Here is a 27,163-nt window from a genome sequence, read left to right as displayed (position 1 = left end):
TCTCTAAGTTTTGGTATTTAAAAAAATTTCTTCTAAAATGCACCTAAAATTTAACAGAAGTTTGAAAAAATAATTAATTTTTTTTCAACTCAATGTCAAAACTGAAACAGCTTTCTGAAGAAAAGATATTCTGAATAACTGGGGATTCTTTGGCAGCTGTTGGAATGGCTTCTTTTGCTTTATCTTTTGCTTCCATCAGTGTTTTTTAATTTGAAGTTTCCTAATTCTCTGTGACATCATGTTTTCCTTTTTTTTTTTTTTTTGCTGTCCAACTTCTCATCTACTAAAATCCTCATAGACATTGACATAAATGCCTGTTTAGATAGCAGTTAGCACAGCAAGGCTTTGTGTACTTGGATACTTCGAGTCCATTCACAATCTCTCAGTTTTACCTGAAATTTTCCGTGCTTCTAATCTATTTCTCTTTTTAATAATGGTCCTTCAGACTTCTACAAGTTCAGACTAAAACATATATAACACTTTAGCTTGAAATAATCAAATATGAAGTAGGAGAGGGTCAGTCATATCTTTAATTTTAGGTCCTGTATCTATAAATCCATTCACCATGTAAATGTCTGATACTTTTAGAGAACACTCATTTTAAGAACAACTTGATTCTTTGTATATCATTTTTCAGGAAGCTCTTAGATTTTTATAGGGATTTCAATAGATTTTGTCTCATTTTTTGTATGAACTTGAGGGCAAGATGGAAGTATTAGATAAAATCAGCAGAATGATCTGTCCTGTCTTCAGCCAAGCACTTCAGTACGTCCTTTAACTGTAAATACAGGAACAAAGAGATTTGATTTTTTATTTTTTAACACATTTTAAAATCAAGCATGCATTTAACTACGTGCTTAGAGCCTCAGTTGTTAGGTTGTGTTTTGTGGTTTGTTTGGGGTTTTTTTTCCCCTTTCTCACACCAGGAAAATAATACTGTGATGGGATGGCCAAGTAGCCTGATCTGAAAGTAGGGACTACTTGCCATAAATTATTTTTGAGATTAGTTTTGAGTCCTAGCATTATAGAATTAGAGAGTTATAGAAAAATTAAAGTTGGAAGAGACCTCTTGATGGCTCCATCTTAAAGTGGGTCTTGTGTTCTATAAAATGGGGTCATGCTCTTCAAAGTGCTGCTAAGGTTTGAATCTACCTACTGGCCTATCTGCAGACTGCTTTGTAATAAGTATTTAGAAATTTCTGAGGTGCACGTGTTGGGAGGAAAATTCATTAGACGCTGAGAAATGTTAGAATTTGAGGGATTGTACATTATCATGCTCGTTATCTGCAGAGTGCTTCTATCCAATTAGTGAAAAATCTGTGTTAAGATTGTATCACTGAGTTTTTACTCTATTGAAATTTCAGGAATTGGCAGCGTGTACATTAATGTAATGCACAGACACTTTGCTCTGCAATTTGAGAGGGATTCTTTGTTTTAATTCTGTCTTCTACAGGCATTTAGTTACATTTGCTCTACTATTTCTTTTTAGTGTTGCCATTCTTTTAAAGTTGTCTAACTAGCATTTTTCTATTAAAGTGGGATGGTAACCTTCGCTACCAGTTCTGCCTCTCTCTGCTGCCTTTCTTGGTCTTTTGTTTCCTGCTTATGGGTCAGTATGACAAATGTAATTGTAAATACATAGAAGTTATTTAAATTGTTGTGAGGTAGCCTGAAGGCCTAAGAGCAAGGCTCTGAATCAGCAGCAGGTATGTACTGCTGTATATCTGTAGCCTTTAATTAGCATCTGTCATAAAGTTTATTGGACACAGTTTACACAGCAGTAACATTTTGCCTACTGAAAAACTGACGTGATTGGAGTGTCTCACAGTGTGACTTACCCACTGGAAGCCCCTGAGCAAATCTTCAGCATTCTTTTCAGTTATCATCAGCCTTATATACCTGGAAACCATTTCTGTTTTCTTTTGACCTCCCCTAACCTTTACTAAACTAAATTAGTGACAAAAGTTATGTGGGGTTTAGTGTGCTAGCTCCTAACTCATACCAAAGAAAGAGGGCAGGCAGTATAAGGTGAAAAGGCAGCAAAAGCTCTTACTCAAAACTTTGTCACAATGGAAAATGAGGAATTTCAGTAGTTGATGAATTTTAAGCCATCTCTATGCTCACATATGTTGTGCAGACTTTTTTTTTTACTGATAAATCCACATTTATTCAAGAGGAAAAAGTACAGGCAGAAATACTAATATTTTGTCCATCTCATTGCTTCTGGTGCATGTTTTTTGTTAATTTATTAAAAAAACAAACCCCAAGAAATTATTGGCATATACTTTCTGAATCCCAGAAAAATAAGCTGTAGTTTTCTACTTTTTAATTAAAACCAAACAACAGAACCCAAACAAAAACATGAATGCAGTTTGAAGATGTTTTTGTATTAATTATATTCAGAATATTAATACTAACATTTTCTTATTCTTACTATATATTACAATATGTTGTCAGCATATATAAAACTAGTGCATTGGGTTTTTTTCTGATATGTTCCTGAGAATATATAACTTTGGGTCAGTGGCAGTCTTCGCAGTTTTCAGTATTTTACCTGCCAATTTTAAGTGGAGAAAGAGGAGAAAGCTTTTTCTAGAATTGAGATATTTTCTTAATCCATTATTAGAAATAATGTGCAAATTTAAATATATTGTCTAAAATTTCTTCCTTAGTGTAACTTGAATTTGCATTTGTTATCAGTGGCAGATTAGTTAACCTACATATGCTGCTTCTTTGTTTTCTATTTACTTTCCAACTGTCCAGGATGTATTGCCTTTTTACTACTTGTTGTCTCTTGATGGTATCTTTTAAAATTTCATTTTAAACTCCGCAAGCTCATATATATATATATCATTTTTTTACCTTCTTATCACTTTTGCTTTTCACTGTCTGGTTTGTTCTTCATTGGCTTGGCCTTCCAATACTGTACCTCGTGCTTTTGAAGGCTACAGAAACTTGAGGAAAGCAGTCAAGAAGAAAGAAGGTTGGAATATTTCCCAGGTTTTTAATTACCTGTCATTTCAATTAACTGGTTGTCATACATGAAAAGAAGTTGGGCAGATTCGTAGTTGCTTCAGGAGTAGTTAATTTTCAGAATTCTTTCCTGGATTTTCACTTTCAGCCAGTGTTTTAACTGGAACTAACTTTCTTGTGGAATTTAGGTTGACTCTGGATTTACACAGTGTTGAGCAAGCTTTTGTGGGGAGGTGGCACCTTTGGGAATTCCTGTTGAATGAATTGTTTTCTTTCTTGCATGGCCAAAGTGAAATGAAAGGCAGGAGGAAGGTGCAGTTGATGATGCATATAATATGAAATATCTAGCAGGCAGCATGTGACAATAATAATTTTGGCATGTGAGATCAAATGTGTCTTGGACCATCACACCTCAGTGAAGTCTGCTGCTTTGGTTTCTGAAAGCATGTGACTGAACCCTTGATCATTCCTCCTGTTATATTTCTGCCAAACCAGTAGATGAATAGACATTCACAGAGAGCACTTAATTTTAGGGCTCTGAAAGAGAACTATATTATGATTAAAAGTGAAACTAAAGGAGTTTTTATTTTTCTACTTTCTACTTTGATCCAAAAGAGCCCACCCACTGACCTGATGCAGATTATCTGAATCCACAGACCAGTAGTATACACATTAAGCAGCACTGTTCTACCTGGAGGAGCTGCTGGCTCTCCTTCCTCCTGTCCCTTTTCTTAGGCAGAACATGAATTCTCTGTAGTGGTTAGTTCTGTACTGACTGCAGCTGGAAGGGAAACTGGGAGTTTGCCTCAATCTGCATGAGGATTGCAGTTAAGATCCATTATCCTTTTAGGCTTAATAACCAACATTGAACATGTTCTGGTTTGAGGGAGATGAGAATCTGTGGAAATTAGATGGTATGACACAATGTTCCCCGTTAGGCACTTTTTTGTGTACAAATCTGGTTAGATTTAATGCCAGGGTCCTCAGTTGCTGCATGGATTCAGATGGTCAAAGCAAAAGCTTTCTGCCTTGTGCATGGTCAGCTCATAACTGGTAATGAGTGGGGCAGAAGGGAATCAGTTTAGCATTGAACAGATTAAAAAGTAATACAACAGAAAATCACATGTACATAGAAGCACTGTGTTACTCAACAGGCACTTTTTAGATTTGAACTCTGTTTTAAAGGTGTCACCAAATTATAGTGTCTCAGATCTACTGTATATTGCTTGTCACTGCACTGAGTATTGAATTTGCCCAAGACTTTGATCTTGAATCTGAGCTCCTCTTGGTATCAGTGGAGGAAGATGTGCATTTCTAGTTTCTGTGACAGCACAACTTGCCAAACTTTTGTGCAGCTGAAGTTAGTTGAGATGGATTCCACATTATACAATCCTAACTGCATTTTTTCATTATTACCCCCTATGGTGTCTAGCTCTATTCTGTCACAATTTGCCATCCATTGGAGCTTTGGATTTAGTGCATGTTGAACTAGAGGGACTGATACCTGATCTATGACAATTTGCAGACTGCCATTGATTTTTTTTGTTTTATATTTGCATGTGACATCTTAAATGTGCACTTAAAAATGCTAAAACTTGCCCTAATGGGTAATACACCACACCTTTAGAACAAAACCAAAAAAACCCTGCTGTAAACCCTTTTTATTGTTGTATCAATGCCTATTTTGCGCATTCCCTTTATGTCAAAGTAGATAAATAATGGAAAGAGTGGCTATAGTACAATAAATTAGGATATTGTTTAAGGTTTATACATAAATTTTAAGACTGTTCTAAGTACAGTAGGCTCTGTTACAGCTTGACAGTGTAGGAATACTTGTATGTTGTGCTTGCACACAATGTTCTTTTATTGTTTTGTAAAAGCTACTCTGGGTACACTGCAACTTCCACACAGAATGAGTGCTGCTGTAGTCTATGGAGATGTGTATTCTGACTGTCCTAGTTGTGCAGTATGCTGGAACAATGTGCTAATCCTTACTATTACCTTGCAAACCAAGATTAAAAGTCGTTAGGCATTATTTTATTATCTGCAGAAGTTTGGAAGTTGTGTTTTACCCACGCCCAACACCTGTACATTTTTCTAACTACACTTTGATTTTCATCTATATTTGGAATTACAACTTACTGGTTTGGGGGATGGGAAACACCTGCCTTTTCAGTTCATGAATAATTTGTGTCTGCCTCTTCCACTAGTGTTAAAGAGGATAACACAGACAACGAGCAGGAGAAGAGAGATGAAAAAGGCACTTCAGAGAGAGAGAATAATGAATTGGAGGGAGTAAGTATTTATAAGTGTTTGGATTATTTGTTCATCATCGTTTTAAAGATTCAGAAGGTAATAAAAAGAAAATTAGGAATGGACTAGGTGAATATTTCAGCTTCACAGGGATAGTCACAAATGATTGAGGCGTGGAAAAATGTAGGGGTGCTTTAATATCTGTGTGTTTTGTAGGAGGAAATTCAGGAAGTCAGTGATCACGACGATGAAGAAGATGAAGATGATGAGGATGAAGATGATATGGAAGTTGTTGAAAGCTCAGATGAATCAGATTCTGACTCTGATGAAAAAGGTGATGTCAGTGCAATATTCTGTAGAGTTTTACAAATAATATCTGTCAAACCTCAGGTCTTGGTAGGCTAGAAAGTGTGTTGTCAACAGTCTGTCTGTAATTCTCTGTGAAGAGTATATCCAGTGATTTATTTTTTTGGTTATGGTGCTAAAACATGCAATAAACAACTGATCAAATGTCTCTCTGTGGGTTTTGCAATTTACCATCTGGTGTTTGATAATGTGTTTCTCCCTTGATTAAGACATCCAAAGTGTAATAGGTATTTACAGTGACCCTAAGATTGCGAGGAGTGTCTCTGTTCATGTGGTCCTTGCTGTTAGTTTAACAGAAATTTTTCTGTTTCAGAAAATTATCAAGCTGACCTGGCAAATATCACCTGTGAAATAGCCATTAAGCAGAAACTCATAGATGAGCTAGAAAACAGCCAGCGAAGGTTGCAAACACTGAAAAAACAGTATGAAGAGAAACTAATGATGCTGCAACATAAAATTCGAGACACTCAGCTTGAAAGAGATCAGGTTCTTCAAAACCTGGGTAAGAAGTACAAAATCACTGATCTTGTATAAGTTGCTCAAGTTGAACTGTTTTCTTCCTTTCCCATTTTCTTTTTCAAATTTGACAAGGAATTGCAGAAAACAGAAATATGGTTTGTACCCATAATGCCAGCAAATCATTCTTTACTAATTGTAGTTTTTATTAGAGTTGAGAGAGAAACTTTTTGAACTATATTGCTGCTGACAGGTATTTGATTTGGGTGAATTAGCATTTTCAGTTTTCTAAGAGGTCTCATAACCCTGGAGATAGTTCCTGAGTTAAAAGGATTTTTTGTCTTGTCTGCTCCCCACTTTCTTTTTATTTGCATAAAAATAAGAACAAGGTTCAGTGACCTTTCAGGAGTATTTTACTGACCAAACCTTTGTGAATATGTATTAGTGTTGAGATGACAATCCACCTATGACTCAGGACTCCCAAGCCACAAATAACTGCACTTTGGGAGTGCTATGGAAAGTATTTTGTTTGTTTTTTTTCTTTTTTAAGGTTATAAACTGTCTAAGCTTTTGCTGTTCCTTTGTTATTGCTTAAACTTTCTCCACTGGTCAGTGTCAAAGGAGCTTGATGGCTTTTAGGAGTGTTGCTGTAATCCTGTGTACATACATATGAATTTGTGTATTTGTGCTTTCAGGTGCTCAAATTTGTTGCAAAGAAGTCAGAGGAAAGCGTTAATACTTGATCTCTTATCCCAAAATGCATACGAGGTGAAAAGTTCAAAGCAGTGCAGGTGGCAGGAACTTGAGACAAATTAGGTTGTTTTAAAGGTATTGCAGATAATGCTAGAGCAGAGGAAGTAGTTATCTGCTGTGGCTGGCAAAGTAAAAGTACCCCAAAAAAAGCATATTAAGAATTCCCTTTTTCTCCAGGTTCTGTAGAGACCTATTCAGAAGAAAAGGCAAAAAAAATCAAGTCAGAATATGAAAAGAAACTCCAAGCCATGAATAAAGAACTGCAGAGGCTTCAAACAGCGCAAAAGGAACATGCACGATTGCTTAAAAATCAGTCCCAGTATGAAAAGCAGCTGAAGAAACTGCAGCAGGAGGTGACAGAGATGAAGAAAACCAAGGTATATTTCAGTAAATTGAAGTGTTGCACAATGAATGCTTACTGAAAACTGGGTTGAAATCTCCTGTGCATCCATCCATCTGATAACTCTGTTCTTGCTGTTATTGGCTTGAAAGTCTGAAAATAGAAGAGGTAAGAGCACCAAGCTGTTCCTAGAGGAGAGGGTAGCTTTTAGATTTAATGAACAGAAATGAAGGTATCATATGCATAAGCTTGCACAGCTTATTAGCTGTTATTCTACACTGAGTGAAGAAGACATTAGATGGGAGAGGTAAATGGCTAAGAGCATGTAATATACTGGAAAATGCCAATTTGAAGGGAAAACTGTATGGCTGGGGACAGGGAGCAGTACTTCAGTATCAACAGCTTTTCAAAGGGATGACCTCTTTACAGGTTCGCTTGATGAAACAAATGAAAGAAGAACAGGAGAAGGCTAGAATGACCGAATCTAGAAGAAACAGAGAGATTGCACAGCTTAAAAAGGAGCAACGCAAACGAGAGGTGATTTGACAGATAAAGAACTTTCACTTGCAATAAGTACCTGCCATTGTGATGTGCTGCTTGCAGGCACACACTGTGTATATGCATTCACTGAGACAGGAATGTACTTGTATATTTTCACCAATGAAAATGCACAAAATTTGGTTTTATTTCTATACAAACACAGCTCCTAGGTTCAGGTGATAAGTCTTCCATTTCCTGTTGTGCTTACTGAGTATGTATATCAATGTTATTAGTGATTAGTGAATCTTCACAAAGTTTTTGCTACCACCTTGCTTGCGTGGAATTATTCTTTTAGATAGAATTGATACAGTGAAACACTTACTTTTGTTCTGCACTAGGAAGCTCAAGACACGATCATGAGTTGAGTCTTCATGTCACAGCAGTTTTGTAGATTTGTATTAATGTGTAGAGGGTGTTTTTTTGTTGTTTTCTTTTGTATATATAGTGCTGTCCTGGTGAGAGATAATGGAAAAAAAATACAATGTTCTGCTTCTACTTTTTCACAGCACCAGCTCAAGCTTCTGGAAGCTCAGAAAAGGAACCAAGAAGTTATCTTACGTCGCAAAACTGAAGAGGTACTGTGGTAAAACCGCGGTGAATCTTTGAAAACAGAACGATGTCGTACTGCTGTCACTTAGAATTCAGTTTTGGGAGCATTAATTGTGTCTTTGCACTGTGTTTCAGGTCACAGCCCTCCGTCGGCAGGTAAGGCCTCTGTCTGATAAAGTGGCAGGAAAAGTGAGTCGAAAGCTGAGTCTGCCTGAGCATTCCATGCAGGAAGCAAGTTCTAGTTTGTCAGGAGAGCATGATGGCTCCAGAACAGCAGCACAGCAGAAGATGAGAATTCCTGTTGCAAGGGTTCAAGCGTTGTCTGTAACTGCAACAAATGGAACAGGGTAAGGGTTAAAACTTCCTAAGATTCTCTTCTAAGAACTGAAAATTGTGTGGACTTTTAGCAGATAGTGTTCTGATGATACATGTTGCAGGAGCTGTAATTTGTCAAACTGTTACCATGTAATGCTCATAAAGTGGGCATTTTACCATTATCAAATGCAATTTCAGTTTTCTGAGTTTAAGAAAATAATGTAAAAAATGGCATTAAAGAGCAAGTCACATAAACTGGATTTTGAAATCTTGAAAGTTTTTAAATCTGCTCTTTGAGAGAAATTGCCTTGGTGGTCCAATACCAGCAGTGTTGAGTTCACAGAAAAACTTGTTGGAAAATGCAGTTCAGTGAATCAGGTTTATTTGTGCTTTTTCACTGTGGTTTGAAGCGGATCTCCTTGTTAAATAGGGAACAACACCTATGTAGGATTTGAACTCAGTAGTGTGTCATGAAAGATGCTGCAGTGTTTGATACCTGTTTTTCAGGTGCAGCATGTTAGAGTGCAGTAGAGTTTGGGGCTGGATAAAGGCAGCTCTCTGCTGCAGTGAAAACCTACAAGAACTTCTGTGTGAAATTTTTAAGTAGTTTGTGAAAAATATTCCAGCCTGACCATTTCAACATTCAAATTTACAACTGCACTGCCTTAGACTTAGCTGCATCTTTCTCTTGAATGTATCACAGAAAGAAATACCAGCGCAAAGCAGTGACGAGCAGAGTTTACTCCTCCAAGGCAGCCAGGATGAAGTGGCAGCTGCTGGAACGCAGAGTGACTGATATCATTATGCAGAGGATGACTATTTCCAATATGGAGGCAGATATGAACAGGCTGCTTACGGTGGGTGATCTGCTGTGCACTGCTGGCTGTGTCTTTGTATGAAATAGGGAGCACTGCAAGGATGTTTGCTGTAAATTAATTGCTGTTATGGCAGCACTGGCAAAGTCTACTGCAAAAAATCTACTGCAGTCAGTGAAGACACTTCTGGCTCCAGTAAGCATTTGAACTGTGGAGTTGCTGTGCTTAGTAAGAACTAAGAAGAATTAATGGCATCATGTGCAAATAGATTACTGCATTCACCTTTTTAACTTCTTCTTGTGGAAATCATGATATGTTAGTTAAACTGTAGCAAATGAAGGAAAACAAAAAGGCACTTCAATGTTCTAAGGGCTTTACTAATTCCTTTTTCTGTAATATTATGTCTTTGTGGAAAATAGCAACGTGAAGAACTCACCAAAAGAAGAGATAAGCTTTCAAAGAAAAGGGAGAAGCTCATCAAGGGTGGAGGTGGCAGTGAAGCAGATAGAAATGTCCAGAACATAAATGAGGAGATGGAATCAGTAACTGCAAATATAGACTACATTAACGACAGCATTTCTGACTGCCAAGCAAACATTATGCAAATGGAAGAAGCAAAGGTAAGGTCAAATATTATTGCAAAAATGGTAAAATGAAGACAAGAAAACATAACTCTGTTAGACTTGAAAATGTTCTCATTTAGAAATTAGTTTTTGTTTGTCTGTGTAATTATTGAGCCAGGAAGTGAAAATTGGTAAAAATTTTTATATGAAGCTTGAGATGAAGCTTTATACAATTGATAACTGAATTTTAGTGTCAATAATGCAAGTTAAGGCTGCAAAGCATTTAAATGTCAAAGCTGTTGCTTTCTAGTATGCTGGCAATAAATTATTGTAATTCTTGGGACTTTTTCACAATCTGACTGGGCTTATTCTTATGCACATAGGAAGAAGGAGAGACCTTGGATGTAACAGCAGTGATTAATGCTTGCACTTTGACAGAAGCTCGATATTTGCTTGATCACTTCCTTATGATGGGTATCAATAAGGTAATGTGTTAAGTGAAGTGTGTGTGTGCCAGACTATGGCATGTGTCAGGAGCACGTGTGTTGTGCAGACATAAAGACCTGACTAAGGTGTGTTAAACAAAGCAAAGCTGGTCAACATTACTGAGTTATGCTGATTCTCAGTGTGAAGGCCCTTGAGATCTGTCATCCTCTTTAACTTACTGCCTGTTTTTCAAGCCCCAGTAGAGCCTACTTCACTGTATTAATTAGCTCATACTGTTTTAATGAGAGCACTAGCTTTTTGTAATCAAATCAATCTCTGTGTTTTTCAACAAACTCCTGAAGGGAGCTCAAGATCTGTTTTTAAAAGACTGGCTCAACCACCTTTTTACAAATATGAACCTCCAAAAATTTGTTTTAAGTTATGTGTTGATCCATGACTCTACTTCAGTTGGAGTAGAGCCACAGGGATTCTTCTGAAAGTCTTGGGGACATAGGTTTTCTTTCATATTTTCTAAATAAGTATTTGACAGCTTGTAACCCTGTGCACACATGCATCGTGCTTTTGCTGCTGCTTTTCTTTCCGTCTGGAGGATGGTACTCAGTCTCATTGAGTCAAATCAAAGTTTTCAATGATACTGAAACTGTCTTTGGGTCAGCAGCTTCCCTGACCAATTCTCTGGGCTTTCTTTTGCATTCTTGATTCATCACTATGCAGGTAATCCAAAAACTTGAGGAGAAAAGAAAGGGTAAAGAAAATTCCCACAATCGTACTGGCTTCTGGAAATTTCAATCTTGTAATATTCTATCAGCCCTTGGATGTGTTTGAATAGATCTTGCAACAGAGTTAATGTGAGAAAAGTGCCTCTGACTCACTCTGTTAACAATTTCTCTTTATGATGATAAAAAAGCTCCATTATGTGAATGATTCTATCATCTTTTTGTTCAGTAATTATCACAAAGAAAAGCTGAAGGGATAATTTTTTTTAAATCAGTCATGCCTACTGTCTATTCTATTGTTTGTTTTCACCTGCAGAAAATATTAATATGTAGCTTTAGCTACATTTTACTACATCAGAATGTAGTAAATTCATAGGGCTACACTTGTTACACAATCACTAGCACTCAAAGTCTGCCGTTGCCCTATAAAGTCTTTGAGAAGATGTGCTGTACCTTCATTTTCCCATACTGTACCTTTTGGAGTTTGGAAATCTGTTTGGAAACCGTCCCCTGTAAATTTCTTTGGCTGTCTTTTCTACAACTAAAAAATTCCCACCAGTCCATGGATTGAGGGAAATTTCCTTAGAATGAATTCTGTCATAAGTTAGGCCATAAGATCTTTCATTAGGAGCTGGAAGTTCACTGAATGATTGTGTAGGAAAGATTACAGTTCTGGGTCCCACCCTTTCTCCCTGTTCTTTGTCATAGAGTATCATGGGTAGTAATTTTTTAAAAAGCAGTTATTTGTGTAAAGTGGAGGTGTTGATCTTTCAGATGCTTGCTACTCTTAAAAAATGCAAAGACTCTGAATTGCACTTGAGAGTCATGTCCCACTTTGCCACTAGATGCATATTTGTAAGGCAGAGGAATGCAAGTTAAAGGAATGCTTAATGAGTCTTTAAAAGGTGAAGGAAAGAAAAAAGACCCTTTGACACCTGATTTTCAGGATGTGAGAAGGCAGCTGCGATGAACACATTGTTTGTGTTTGTAGTTTTTTTTTAAATTCTGACAATTTTCATTTTGTAAAACCAGGGTTTTGATAAAACATTTGTCATCTTTCTTTCTCCTAGGGTCTCCAAGCAGCTCAGAAAGAAGCTCAGATCAAAGTTCTCGAGGGACGCCTTAAGCAGACAGAAATTACTAGTGCTACTCAAAACCAACTGCTGTTTCATATGCTAAAAGAAAAAGCTGAATTAAATCCTGAACTTGATGCTTTTCTGGGTCATGCTTTGCAAGGTAGTCTTTTCATCTTGTTTTCTAAATAGTCAGCTGCATGACATGTTTGCCTTTTGTGCATGCTGTACTGGGCATTCTAGGCTATTTCTTTTTTGAATAGATGCTGTATTTTAACATCTTACACTTCACAATTGACGTGCATGTATGACATTTTTAAATAGACCCTCTCAGCAGTGAAATATAGGAAACAAAAATTTTTTATTACTGAGATTTTTTTCAAATGCAAATAATCTGCTTGCCACTCTTACAATCTGGGATTTTTTTAACTTCTAAATGTGAAATTTGAAAATTCAATCCCATTCAGTCATCGTATGCTAGGAATTTTGGACTGGCATTTTATGTTGTTACGGCATCTATTCTACTTCTCATGAGATGATACTAAGAAAAATTTAGAATACATTTGGGTACTTTTGTTTTATTTCTTTTTGTAAATGGATATTGTTTTGATTGGAATGTTGCTTTTTTTTCCTTGTTGCTGTATTTACACAGACCTAGATAGCATACCACTGGGTAAGTATGTTTAGCTTTCTGTGTACTGTACAGCTGCATGAGTTACTAATTCATTCATGTTCACTAACTGATGCATCTTAGAATTTGTGAGTGTGTGAAGTTTGCATGAACTGTTCTGTAAATGTACTCATTATCACGAGCTTAAGGAGCGTTTCTTCCTTTCTGAAACCACCCCTAGCTCATGTTAGTAGCCCTTGTGGTAGTTAAAAGTGAAGGCAGTAAGCAGAGCTGTATTTCAAATTTATAACTTGGTGCTTGCAAACCCAAAGTGTATTCAGACTACATAAAACTATTCTGTGAAATGCTACTGTTGTGACAAATTCCGCTCATCTTTTTAGGTTTGAAAGAAAGGCAGTTCTTAATTTGCAGATCGCTTTAAACCTTTGGCAAATAGCTCATTTTATAATGTAAATGTACAGAATGCAGGATTATATCTCACTTTTTCAATTGGATTTAAGTTACTGACTTCACTGATTTTGAGATAAGTCTCTTGTTGCTGTTGCTTTAAAGTTATTTCCCAATGAATTAAGCTTATTTTCTTCCCTCCAAAAAATTGGCTATATTTGGAACCTGAGACAAATATTTCTGTTAGCAGTGATAATTCCTTTTGTGTTGTCTTGTGCTATTTTTAATCACATTAAGTGCTAGTTTGCACAGCATTTCAAAAGCATAATAGAAGTGTATAGATCATAATCTAGGCATGGTGAGAATATTTCCAGCTTCCTGTTAGGTGACCTGAAGATCTGTGTCAGGGAATCTTGCTGCATGCAGCCAGTTATTTATTCAGGAACCTCAGTGGTTTGTAGTATCACAGGGTCTCTAGAACAGACCTTTAATGTGTGTGCATGTTCACCCCTGTTGGAGCATTGTTTCTTCTGACATCATTGCATTTTCCTTAGCTCTGGACAGGCTTTTACTTATTAACAACATTTGAAGCAATGAAAAGCCACTTGCTAAATGTATTGAAAAAGTAGCTCTGTCATCAAAATTTTTGTAGTGTTATCTCATTAAAGAAGCTTTTTAACATTTTGCAAGCATGACTTGAGGCTTTTAGAGTATCTAAACCACTCAGGACTCTGCTAACACTTTATAGGAAGGAAATGCAGCAGAATATGTGCACTAAACCTAGGTCCGAGTTGAAATCTCAACTGTTAGCATTCTGTGTTTTGAGGATCACTAATGACCAAACCTTTTGAGCTGCAGGAGTTCAGACACCACTGTAGTGAGGCTTTGATGCTGGGGTTTCCAGCTGGTTTACAGGGACTCTGTTGGTGCAGGGCCTGACCCAGTTCCTGTAGGTAGAAGTGTGGGTGGAAGCAGATCCTGGGAACAATCTCACCAGGATTCCTGACCTCTCAGGGGTAGAGCACAGAGAACCCTATCCCAAGCAAAGGGTGTTTGTGATTTGCCCTCTTGATGCCTGCTTTCAGATCAATATCTTCAAAAGTTCTTAGCCATCTGAATCCACTTGGCTCAAAAAACCTTGAACATTCCCCATTGTAGTTGTGCACTTGCATTCAAGTGTAGACAAGAAGTTTCAGTCTGCAGAAAAGTAGATCACAGACTCAGGTTTTGACTTGAATGGATTTTCAGTGCACATTTGCCTTGGTGGATAAACTATCCCATTTCACTATCCCATCTGCTTTTGTGAAGAGTTAAAATGACCATGAAAATTGCGTTTTGAATGTTGCTGAATTGACTCCTCTTTGAGGAGTTGTGGGAGCTGCTTTTCCTTCCCACCTGTGACATATGGACATTCATGGATGTGACTCACAACCATCCATGTGCAGATTTTGAGAGGGCTGGTCAAATGTCATCTCCTCTGGGTGAACTGTGCTGGTGTATGGCATTGTTCTGGTACCGTCCAGTTGCTACTGCATGAGGATGAAGATAAATAATCAGAAAATTCTCCACCTGTTCTGCAATCACTGGTTTACTAGCAGCTATCCCTGCAAACATTAGTATCTTTACTAACTTTATTTCTCCTTTGATCTCTTCTCACTCTTGCAGAATCTTACTCTTTCTACCTTTTTGTTGATTCTGTGCACTGGTTTCTGTCTCGGGGCTTTGGGCAGACTTCCTGTGTTGAATTGCAGGCAAACTGAAGAAACTCATCAGGTCACATGAGAGTGAGCCTAAAAATAAAATCCCATCTTTTGTGGTCATTCTACACTTTCAATTGTTACCTGTGAAAAGAGATCACACTTTCTTTATGAGGAGAGGATGAAGTAACATAATTCTAATAGGAATCCTATTTTTTTAAAAACCTACATTTATTTTAGGGATGCTGCTTTTGTTTTACTGAAAGAAGCAGTACTCTAAATCCCCACTTTTTCAGAAGGCATATAATAATAGCAATAATAGCAACAACATTAATAACAATAAGTATTGAAAGGTTTTCATCTGGCCTCAAATCCAGGATGGAACAAAAAACCTTTGAAAATTCAGTGTGCTATTCCTGTGACCCTGCTTTTTTATAATTTTGTTGTATTCCTGATAATTAAGATTATATCATTAAGATTAATACAGCGGTTGAGTAACTCTGAAGTTCATTGTTGGTATTGGTTCTAGGTTGGTTTTAACTTTTTCAGGAAACATGTTTCAATGCAGCATACACAAAAAAGCAGTATTCTCCTTCTCTTTTTTCTATTCCTTCTCAAAATTCAACTGAAAGCTGCAGATTGATCTTTCTTTTCGCCAAAGCATGAGCTTGCACTTAAAACATGGACAAACCTGTTTTAGTATCGGTACAAATATAATGGTTCTATGCTAGTAAAGAGGAGGTGTAGTGGAATGTCATTACAAGGCTATTTAATCCTTAATATTTCATGAGTATGTTCAAAAATAAGGGAGTTTGCTTGCAAAAAAGTGTTACCTATGTCCTTGATCTATGCCTAAAATGCATTATTAGAATAACATGCAAGTTAGGGATTTGCTTCCCCAGCAGTTTGGAACTGATTGTACATGCAATCTTCATACATACATGTGCCCTTGACTCATTGTCTCAGCTTAATGTTTTGCACCGTTTGCATGCAGACATGTTAATTGGATGTTTGACAGTGTTAGTGTGTGGCATGCATGCTGGTTCTGTCTTCTGTGGACAGGTTTGGGTACCCATTTTTGCTTCAGGAACCTTTCTACTGAACAGCTTCTTTTAGAAGTTAATCTCTTTTTAGGAAGCTGTTCTATAATATTATGTGGTAGCATCATCCTCTTTTGAAACGAATCCTTATATACTAATAAAGTGCTTGCTTCTTGTCAGCTCAAATGGTGGCACTCTGTGTCAGAGGAGGCTGAGCTCAGCTCACTAGCTAGTTAAAAATATAATTTTCTTTTTCATTATAGCCAGGCTGATTCTGTCTTGGAATAAGATGATGGAAAAAAAAAGAGGAGAAAGACACATTCATACTGTCCATCGATTTACGTCTCACATCTTCCATGTCTTGCAGATAATTTTCTTTGCTTTATCTGCTTTCTTTCAGATTTCCTTCTAGAATTTCTGTTTTTCTGCCATCTTTGTTGCTCTGCTACAGTAGATAGAGGACCATGTTTGGCACAGTATGCCTAGATGGATGATGTATTTAGATTGTATGAAAAAAATTAGTTGATGTGCTGGGAAAATTCAGTGGGGGCTGGATAGAAAATAATCAAGATATTTTGAATCCAAGTCTTTTGTTCTTTGTTCATCTACATTCAGCATTGTCTGAGTTGTTTTGTATAGCACTTCAAGCCTTCACATCCTGTTGTAGAGGGACAGACTAATGTTATTCTTTTGGAAATTTTCTAGAAAATTTGGAAGATAGTACTGATGAGGATGCCCCGTTACATAGTCCTGGAACGGAAGGGAGGTGAGCAAATCTTTGTTACTACTGATTCTAGAAAAATCACTGTCATTTCCTCCTTTTGTAATGCAAAATCACGTGTCCTTTAGAAAATATCTCTTGACGTTTTTTCATTATACTTTGCCCACAATTTCAGTAGAAAGAAGAATAAAATAAAAATACACATCTGCAAAAAGTATGATTTTATGTACAAAAAAAGTGTAACTATGATGCAAATTTTCTTTTAGTTCATTATCTTCAGATCTCTTGAAGCTTTGTGGTGAAGTCAAGCCCAAAAGCAAGGTAGGATGTGCAATGATGATGATGATCCTTCTGCATGCTTTTAAGTGGTTCTATGATTGTATAATAATTCATAATTTAATGATACCTTCTGGAGAATGCTCTTGCTTTGCCAAAGAAACCTTAATGTAGGAAGATGTGCAAAAGGTGAACTGATGTACTTTTAATGTGATATGTGTGCAATATGATTTTGTGTGACACTTCTCTCTAAGAAGCAATGATAAAAATAACTCCTTCGTATTTGGGGGTTAGGTTATTAGAATCCCAAGAAGAGATATGTCTTCCAGGTACTTGCACTCCAAACTGGTGTGATTCTGCAGATTAGTATTAGTTAGGTTACAGTTCAATGCTATTGCCACGGGGAACTGTGAACATGCTTTTATTGTTTGCAATTTGTCACAGAAATCTTGAGGAAGTTTATGAAACAAATAGAAGTTTGACCTCCAGGATCTTAATTGCAGTTGACATTGGAGTAATATATCTAGGCTGACTGTAGTTTAATATTAATGGCAGTGGGAACTGGAAATGTGCACTGATGGCAATTTTGCTTCTGTGCTCACAGGAGCATTAACCAAGTAAATAGAAGCTTAGCCTTCACTTTTCCAACTGCAATTGGCTTTGGAAGAAAACATCTGTATTGGCTGTTGCATTATTTGGTAATGTTCCTTGGTGTGCAGCTGTTTGGGCTGTTTAACTAAGTGAGTTTGGTCTGAAAATGCAATGAAATAAGCATGTCATTTTTGTAATGGCACTTTTCAGACTGGGTCTTTGTCTTCCCCATTGGTCTTTCTTTCCCTGAGGAATAGATCTTTATTTTACACTAGAATCACACCTAACATGTATGATCCACTTCTTAAGAATTGTGTTGGGCAGAGCTTAGCTGCTTTGTGAGTTTTTCTGTTGTTTTCACATTGTTGAAATTCTAAATAAATCTTAATTCTTGTGGACTTTTGAGGTGACTTTAAACTTAGTAAGAAGTAAAGTTTGTATATGAGAAGAGGCACTGATGTCAGAAGTCACGCCAGTATAATTGTAGCTATTTAAATTTAGACTTTGCTTTATTCTTCTCTGCTTTATTACGTTTCATTTGGATAAACCATAGGTGAGTAATATTGTGTTCATGTAGTATTGACGGGCAGCTGGTTGAAAGGATAGCCTTGGAAACCAGTTGCCAAATCAGCATTTCATGCCATTGAATTTGAATTGCCTCCTCTGAAATCATTGCCCAAAACCAGAGGTGATTTTCTTGATCTAGTTTCCATAGGCATTTGCCAAGTGTTTGAGGGGGATGCTAATTGCCCCTGACGATAAGCTTGAGTGTAGGACTCCTGGCACACAGCATTGCATGTTTAAGTGGCAGTTTGTTCTCTGTCTGTCTGCAGGCCCGCCGCAGGACCACCACCCAGATGGAATTGCTGTATGCAGCCAACAGTGAGCTGGTCTCTGACAGCAGTGCTGCAGACTCTGCCGTGGCTGCCTCTAGTGCCTCAGCTGCAGAAACCCAAGAAACTGGGCTGGCTGCTGACACACATGATACTTCTGCTAGGGACAGAGAGTTTATACCCCCACCATCTGGCTTACCTTCTAAGATAGGCAGCATGTAAGTTTGGCCATGCTGTACTAATTACCCTTTGCTTTTGAAAAATGCATGTTGCCGATTTCTTGTAATCTATTACGTTAACTTGACAAACGAGGTTGATATACTTGAAGCTTACTAAAATAATACTGACAAAGCTCCTTCCTTTCTACCATCACCACTCTAGAAAGTATCAATGCAGTGTTGTAAGTACTGTGGTTCTTACTGAAGATGTAAGTTCTGTTAAGTTGCTTTCTTATAGTAAAGTGATTGTAACCATGTTCTATGTAGAGGGAAAAACCCCTCTAATACCTTGAATAGTTTGCTGTATTAGTGCTATGGGAAATGCACATTCTAGGGAGCTAGTGAGAATCTGCTTAGAACAGCAGAGAGATTAAAAAAACACCCAATAAAACACAACCCAAAAACTTTATATAACATGGTATTTGTACATGGTCCAAATTACTAGGAAAAATCTTTATGTGAGTTGTCTTGTATGGACCATGCTTATATTGGAAAAGTCTCTGCAGCAATAGAGTATGCAAATAAAAAGTTGAAAGGAAAATGCTAGATACTATGAATCCTCAAAAATCCTTCCTGTTTGCAGGTTGCACTTACCTGCAGAACAGTTTTGCTAACTGAAAGTATCTCTTGATTCTAAACAGAACTAAAAATATTTTTGTCTTTTTACTTTGGGACCAGCAGATGTCTCTCACACTCACTCTTTTGTTCTTTTCACTTGCTCTTGCTGTTCTTTTTATATCTGCCAATACCACTGCTGGTTATTAGCCATCCACTGCCAGAGACCCCTTTCTTGGCTTTCTAGGTACTAGCTCCTGTGTTGCAGAAGCTCATGTGTAAATTGAGTGCACTTCCCACACTCAGTGATGTGGAAATCAATGTCCCATAGCTGTCTTCACATTACAGGTTCTGGAGTTAAGCATATTTTGATTTTCATCTCTCCTGTTTGCATAATATTTTTATAGCAATCTCTACCTAATGTACGTTTGCAATTTGTATTTTTTACTACGTATTTCTGGCATGTGCTTGAGGTGGCAATCACAAACAGTAAAACACTGCTGACAGCAATTATTAACCCATGCTGATGGCTGCAGTGCAAATAGAATCTGCTTGGAAAGAATGCTCTTGAGGGTGAGAATAGGTGGAGAAAACCCACTTGTTTCAGCAGTTAGCATGAGATGAGTAGAGACTTTTGAAGCTTCAAGATCTAAACCATCAAGTGTTATGACCTGACATCCAAGACTCAGGTAATACCAACTTTTGCATCACTCCACCTTCTAGAATGTATCCATTTATGAAAGTGAGCCAGCAAAAAGGCAAAGCAGGATTTTTCCAAAACTCTGTTCTGCAAGCATTTGAGAGTTACATACTGTCAAAAAATCAATTCAGTCAGCAGTAGGCCTCACATATTGAATTGTTACTAATAATGTTTTAGTAAGTGATAAGTGATCAAAAATTCCCACAATCAATCTGCAGTGACTTTCTCACTGCAGGTGTATATGTTTTTTTCAAAACTAGAACTCTTGCTGGTTTATCTGGTCATCATGGAAGAAAGCTTGTCTTTATGAGCTATCTGCCCTTCCCTTATGGGCCTGTGGTGCCAGCATCTCTCTCATAATCAAATATGTTTTACAGGAGCAGATTCTGATCTTACCTGCAATAAATGTTTCCTCCCTTGTGCCACCAGGGATGTAGAGGCTGTAACAGTAATGCAAAATATGCATTCTCAAAGTGACAGAAATTAATTATATGTGTAGGTGCCAATTTAGCTGTCTGCATATGTACAAACTACTCCACTCTGGAACCCCCTCAGTTTTCTTAGGTCTGTGGCAATTCCATGGTCCTTGGAGAGGGACTTTTTACAAGGATGTGTGTTGATAGTAATGGCTACAAACTGAAAGATTGTAGGTGTACATGAGATATTGGAAGAAATTCTTTACTGCAAGTGTCAAACAGTGGAACAGGTCACCTAGAGGAGCTGTGGATGCTCCATTCCTGGCAGTGTTCAAGGCCACGTTGGATGGGGCTTAGAGCAGCATGATCTAGTGGAATGTGTTCCTGCCTAAGGGGGGAAGGGGGTTGGAACTAGATGATCTTTAAGTCCCTTCCAATCCAGACCATTGTGTGATTCTGTTACTTAGGGATGCACCTAAATACATACAGCCAACAGTTTATTTAATTGGAATTCTGTTCACAAAGTTGGTTAGTGCAGTTATCCTTTGATATGTTCAATTCATCTACAGCAGCTTTTTCAGGGTATAGTTGTCTTCTGTAGGACTTGTGTCAGTTCTGTTTAGATGTCTGATGTCCTGGCAAATGTATAAAGGCTCTGGAAACCTGGGGTAGGTATGTGTCCTGCTCCTTTTCTGCTAGGACATTGACATCATGTACCTGTATTTTACATTTGTGCTTAGGAAGTTCGTTCCAGCAAGACAGCTGTATTTTTATAATACCTACATTCCCAGGCTTTCAAAAAGAGTTCAGAAAGTGATGATGGTATTTACACCTTCTCAGGATGTTCCACTGTGGAGTCAAAGATGGAAGATTCAAGGGCAGGTAGAGAGTGAACAAATGAAAGTTGCCTCTGTCTGTGTGTGCAGGATGCCAGTGTGAGCCAGAGGAGCTTGGGTTCCAGTTTCTGGTTTGGTTTATTTAATCAAGCAGTTGCTCTGTGAACATATAAGCAACCCTGGCCGTAGACACTTTAGCCTGTTTGTCATCCTTGCTGGAAGACCTGCCAGCCTGATTCACAGAATTGGCCTTGTGACCTCAGGATTTTTGCATTCCTAAATGCATACTGGTCCAGCATAAAGAGAGGGAAGGGAGTGTGTTCTGTTCCACCTTTTTTGGTGTCCTTTGCAGAGGTAAAGGAGCCCTATATATAAATGGGTGCTCTGGCCTTGAGGGAATTGGACCCACTTTCTCCCCTTTTTTAATAACTTAACTGCTAGGCTTCTGTGCAAAACCAGGCAGGTTATCACTTGTCCTCCTTTTCCTGTCTCCTGAAGACCTCGGCAAGCTCTAGGGTTGAGATGAAATTATCCTGCAGGTCTCACACATTCCAGTCAGGGTTTGTGATGACTTGAGACTCTCATCTACTTGTGTCAAGTAGCTGTTCATGGTTGTGCTGTCCGTGTTAAATCATGTTATTCTGCATTCCAGTCTCCAGGTGGATTTTATATAGCACAGACTTCCTCTCAAGGGAAGCATGTAGAGAAGTGGGAGCTATGCATCTTCAGAACCTATAGAGCTCTGACATTGATGAAGTAACCATGTCAGGCAGGGGGCCTGCCAAATGAACTTTATCTGCTTAATGGAGTTGCGTGAAGCAAAAATACTTTTAGAATCTGCTTTCTTGCTTTTAATGAGTGTTTCATAGAAAAAATCCTTCTAAATATAAAGAAATAGGAAAAAACAAAACAAATATTGCTTTTGTGATTGCCCAACTAGTGAGAAATGGAAGTTCAGAAGAATGGAAACCACTCAGATGCCTTTCTTTTTTCTTTTGTCTGACTCTGGTGAAATGATAACATTTGAGTATCAGCTTTAATATTGCCCTCTTGATATTTTTGCTAATTTTAATGGGGAATAAAAGGTTGTGAGAAAGACCACAGTGACTTTGAATTGGAATTGTTTCAGAGCAAGAACTGAAGAGACAAATGAGGAATGGAAAGCAAGGGAGAAGGAAAGGAGGGGACAAAGAGAGGCCATGTTATAATAGTCAGGTTGTCAATGGGAAGTGCCTTTTCTCACTTCCTAATTAACATGAATATGTCACTGCAAAGTTTCATTTGTGCGTAAGAATCACTGTGATTTCACTGTTCTTCATGTCTGTAAATGGTCTATTGTAGATGCAAATGTGGAATCTGAAATTTAAGAATTTCCATTATCTTAATTTGGGATGCATACTCCACTGTATTTCTTTTAGTGAGTCTCTTTTATTATTGAATTAGTAAATCTCCTTTAACTATTCAGTATCTGACTCTATATGTTGTTCAACTTTGAACGTTAATAACTTGGTAGATTTTTATATTCTAATGTGAGAACAAGTTTGTAATCCTTAAATTGAAGAGAGAAAATAATAGATTAAGTATGTTCTAAAATTTGAAATCACACTGAGAGAATGACAGGTAATGTAAGAAAAACAAGTTCTGTGAAGGGCCTTAGAGTGAGATAATGATTGCTCTTGTTTAGTTCCAGACAACCATCTCTTCCAGAGAAGAAGATACCTGAGCCTTCACCTTTAACAAAGAGAAAAGCCTATGAGAAAACAATGGACAAGACAAAGCCAAAAGAGCAAAAACTGTAAGATTCTTTTAAATTTATTTCCTCTGACATAATTTGAACTTTGAATTTTCTTGCAAAATAAATCTGTATTTTTCTGTTTCTTTTCTTCCAGGACAATTTGTCAGTGCTGATATTTATTGCTCAGCTTATGTGTAGTTGTATGGGGTTTTTTCCAGGTTGTTTTTCTGTACAAAATAACTCAGGAGAAGAGCCCTGAGAAAATGTCCTTTGGAGCATTTGCAAATTATTTCTTCCTTTTTTTAAATTTTTTTTTTAATCAAAGTAATCAGTATCTCTAAGAGCCTTCAATTTTACAAGAATTTCTTCATTTCCCACGTGTGCTTTTTGCCTTTCACTTATACCACTTAATAATAGCTTTCACTTATACCACTTAATCTTTGAACATTGTGCCATCTTGCACTCTGCAGCCTTAAGCTTTTTGCCTTCTCTGAGAAATATCTGTGGCTAGTATGACAATCTGAATGATTTGCTTAAGAAAAGAGCATCTTAACGATTAAGGCATGTTGCATTTAACTTTTCTAACCGTTCATAACCTGTTAAAGAAGATGTTCTTTTTTTTTTGTAGCTCAGATTCTGGAGCCCCAGAGGCTAGTCTGTCACCTCCTACCTCCCCACCAAGCCGGCCCCGTAATGAAATGAATGTTTTTAGTCGTCTTACTGTTTCTCAGGGAAACACATCAGTTCAGCAGGATAAGTAAGTCACAAAGGGAAGCCTCAGCCCCCAACCAGGGAACTGCAAAGTTTTCAGTGTAAACTCAAGTGTAAACAGTGAAAACTCAAGTTTTCAGTGTAGTGTCTGGTAGAAATTTTGCCCTTCTGCAAGACAGGAGGAGATATTTCTGATGTCTTTTGCATAGTTTTCAAAGGAAATATTTTAAACTACCATGGAATGGCTGTAAAAATTTGAGAAAAGAAATTTCCTGCTGAACCTTGTTTCCTGTTTTCTAGGCCATGTCTGGTATTTGTAGTTTTAAACCCAAAATAGACAAGAATAGTAGAATTCTTAGATGTTTGTGTATTTGTGTATGTGTTTACACTCAAAAATAGATTTTAGGTGATAATTTAGGCAATAGTGCTTTTGACAGTTACTCAGTTGCTCCAGTGTTGCTCAGAGTGCTCTCACAACAGCACCTCAGAGGATGGGACATTAAAATGGCTAGAACACAGTTGTTTAGAGATCCAAATTATTGAACAGACTGACTTTAGGACGAGATCTTCAAGAGTAGATGATATTCATATCTTGTTTAGAAGAAGTAGAATAGATTTTTTTCACATTAGGCATCTGTTTAGGAACCTTACTCCAAATGGCAGTGGGCTTTACTTGACTAGAATCTCTATTACAGGTTTGAGTACTGATCCAGATACCACGTAGTGCTTATGAACTTCAAGTCATATTTAAAATAAACCTTGATTTCTAACTCTAGCAAGATAAGAAATTGCTGTTGTCTGTTTACAGTATTTTTTGAATAAAATGTGGGTTTTGTTTACAGCCACTACATACCAAGCAGTGGTTTGCAAGGCTTTCAGTAACTTGTGCTTGTGATTTCTTTATCTTAGCTTACTTTTGTTATTGCTAACTGCCACCAAACCCTTTTCATTTTCTCTGAACTGACTTTGAAGTCAAATAGAAACTGCTGAATCTGAGCTGAAAATTAAGGATATCTTAAGACATACTTATCATGTATGTCTAATAATCATGTCTTGAGGAAATACTGTCTTGTGTGTTTTCTTGGTTTTTATTTTTAAACCTTTTTCAAAATGAGGGGAGAAGGATTTTGAACTTAGGATGGCTTGCAAATTGCTGTATTTATTTGAGTGGCTTATCATGCTTAACATTTATATCTCTATGACTAATATTTTGCATGTCTCTTCTACACTTAGCAGGCATTGATGTTCAGAGTATTTTTCTTCTTTTGATATTCTCAACAAGCACCATCTTATGAAGGTTAACTTGTGCATCTATCTTCTTTTAATTTTTTTGCCTTCTCTAAGAAAATATCGGGGAAATAAATGGCTCAGCTGCTGTTACTCATCTTCTGGAGCTGAAACAGTCTTCTCTAACTTATTGCTGAGAGTGATATTTTAAGATAATTATTCTTTCCCCCCCTACCCCCCATATCATCATGGATTTGAGACATACCTTGAGCAATGCTGCATAATATATGTGGATTTGCATTGCTTTTCTGAGTTGGCCATGCTGTTGTTTGTTCTTCTCATATGGAGGTGTTCCTTTGCTGATACCTATATTCTTTCTCCTCACAATTCCACCACTGTTGGTTGTAGGTCTGATGAAAGTGATTCCTCTCTGTCGGAGGTACAAAGGTACTCTCTCTCTTTCTCTTGTCTGTTTTCTTGGCATCTCTCACCAAAGTTACTCCAATTCTTAAGACATTTCATTTTGCTGCATGATTTTTCCTGATACCTGTGCATTGTTTCTCTTGCTTTTTGCCAGAACATTAAATATCTGAGATTTTGGTCAAGCATGTCTCCCCTTCTCCTTTTTTAGGGTGGTTTTTTTTTTTTTTTTTAATCATTGTTGAGCATGTCAGCTATTTTAATTGTAACTGAAGTATGGTGTAAACATTTCCTTAGACACAGTTTCTCTCTTTGTTTTCTTAAAAAAAAAAAAAAAAAAGAAAAAATAGGGGCAGACATTTTCTTATGTTTTATCTGCTTCTCTCCTTATTTTTCTTTTTCTGTTGTATGCTTTGTTCACTAAAAATGAAATCCTAGTGTAAATAAAAATGAGTAGTTTTTTATTACATCTTTCTGAGAGAATGCACAGTTACTTAAGAGATGAAAGAAATGTCTCCACTCTGTCACCTAACCCTGTGGGTTAGGACTTGGGTACTCAGTGAAAAATTAGTTTATCTAGAGAAGGGCAGTCAAAGAATTGCCAATAATGTGATAGTGGCTTTGTCAACTATTGTAACAGTTGTAGCTTTTTTTTTTTTTTTTTGTCTGTAGATTTTAGAACACTGCACCTAGATAGAAAAATAGCTCCAGGACATGTATTTCACATGGCTTGTCAGGGAAGTGAGTGGGTGACAACAGCAGGAGGAATAACTCAGTTCAGAGGCAGCATGATCCACTAGGGAATGCTACAGAGAAAATTGGTAGTTAGTTTAGTGTGCTGCTAGAAAACAAAGAGATCTAAATTAATAAAATTAATTAAAAAGCAAACTGTTCCTGTTTTTTTGAAAACATAAAATGGTGCAGATGGAAGGTGAATGCCTTTCCAAAATGAGGAAGATGTTACACAATTTAAGGTGCTATTAATACTAGTAAAATATATAGAAGGGTTGCTGAGGAGTAATGAATTATTATGAGTGAAGATGTCCTGAGGTGTAAAAATGTTTAAAATCGTAATTTTAGTGTAACTAGATAAATTAACCAGTTGTCACAAAGTTAGCTTGTATCATAAAGGACTTTTTCCTTTCTATAGGAAACTTTTGTAGAATATTACAAGATTTTTACATTTTCCTAAAGTATCTGGTACTTTTGGTTTGTTTTGTTTTGATGAGATAGGGCTATGGTTTAGTTCCTTTTCCTCACAGTTGTGCGTGTGATTCCCAAAAGAGCATGACAGACTGCAAGCTGGCCAGGTCACAGCTGTGTTGCATGTTTTGGGCATTACTTTGAGGCTTTTCTACACTTCACAGAAATAAAAGAGCCTATGTGTGTGCAGTTGTGTGCATTAGATTTTAGACTGCTAGTAATTTTTGTTTGGTAATGAATTGTGAGGCATTTTTGTCAGGTGAGTTAGTCCTTTGCCATCACCACAGAATTAGCTAAAGTGCCCAGGAAGATTCCTCTGGGATGTCAGCATTCCAATCCTCCTCCCTTTTGGCCATTTGAGCATGTTGTTGGGTGCAGTGGGAACCTTCTTCATGCACAGTTCTCTGTGTCTGCCCATAGAATGCAGATGACATGAAATGAATGCTGAGTCTGGAATTGGCAGTGCACATTACATTTGCTCCATTTTTCAGATTGTGCAGCTCAGACTCAGATGTCTTATGGTTGATCTTGAGCATACAGAAGCTTTAAGTCTCGTGGTTATTATGCAGACTTTGCCGTGTACCCAGCATTTAGCACCTTGTTGTCTTTTCATTTGTTTGTTTTTGTATGTGATTTCCTCTAACTGATAGTCCAGAGCTGATGTGGGTTGAGGCTAAATAGTAAAAATCCTTACATAGTTTATGAAAGGCATTCAGCTCTACATCTAAAGAACAATAGATTAATTTTTTTCTCTACATGCAAGTAAAATAATTTTATCTGTATCTATTACTACGCCAAACTCACATT

The 27,163-nt window shown here is 37.3% G+C and overlaps 1 protein-coding gene across 9 annotated transcripts in view; it reads left to right on the top strand.

Annotated features, from left to right (window-relative positions):
• KIF21A (kinesin family member 21A) overlaps positions 1 to 27,163 on the top strand; it is an 86,950-nt gene that overhangs the window by 46,441 nt on the left and 13,346 nt on the right. Inside the window, exons 12-30 of one of the 9 annotated variants that reach the window (XM_066318629.1) lie at positions 2,945 to 2,983; positions 5,184 to 5,268; positions 5,443 to 5,560; positions 5,906 to 6,094; positions 6,979 to 7,178; positions 7,571 to 7,678; positions 8,188 to 8,256; positions 8,366 to 8,577; positions 9,249 to 9,402; positions 9,780 to 9,980; positions 10,307 to 10,408; positions 12,157 to 12,322; positions 12,812 to 12,832; positions 16,620 to 16,680; positions 16,902 to 16,956; positions 18,336 to 18,553; positions 22,745 to 22,855; positions 23,424 to 23,552; positions 25,142 to 25,180. In XM_066318629.1, coding sequence (XP_066174726.1) covers positions 2,945 to 2,983; positions 5,184 to 5,268; positions 5,443 to 5,560; positions 5,906 to 6,094; positions 6,979 to 7,178; positions 7,571 to 7,678; positions 8,188 to 8,256; positions 8,366 to 8,577; positions 9,249 to 9,402; positions 9,780 to 9,980; positions 10,307 to 10,408; positions 12,157 to 12,322; positions 12,812 to 12,832; positions 16,620 to 16,680; positions 16,902 to 16,956; positions 18,336 to 18,553; positions 22,745 to 22,855; positions 23,424 to 23,552; positions 25,142 to 25,180 — 2,277 coding nt within the window. The remainder of the gene's footprint in view (positions 1 to 2,944; positions 2,984 to 5,183; positions 5,269 to 5,442; positions 5,561 to 5,905; positions 6,095 to 6,978; positions 7,179 to 7,570; positions 7,679 to 8,187; positions 8,257 to 8,365; positions 8,578 to 9,248; positions 9,403 to 9,779; positions 9,981 to 10,306; positions 10,409 to 12,156; positions 12,323 to 12,811; positions 12,833 to 16,619; positions 16,681 to 16,901; positions 16,957 to 18,335; positions 18,554 to 22,744; positions 22,856 to 23,423; positions 23,553 to 25,141; positions 25,181 to 27,163) is intronic. The other 8 variants (XM_066318631.1, XM_066318633.1, XM_066318637.1 and 5 more) reach the window with 8 other exon arrangements.

The sequence above is a fragment of the Sylvia atricapilla genome, chromosome 5 (assembly GCF_009819655.1).
Source record: "Sylvia atricapilla isolate bSylAtr1 chromosome 5, bSylAtr1.pri, whole genome shotgun sequence".
In the NCBI taxonomy this organism is placed as follows: Eukaryota; Metazoa; Chordata; class Aves; order Passeriformes; family Sylviidae; genus Sylvia; species Sylvia atricapilla.
This window is presented reverse-complemented; position numbering and strand designations above follow the sequence as displayed.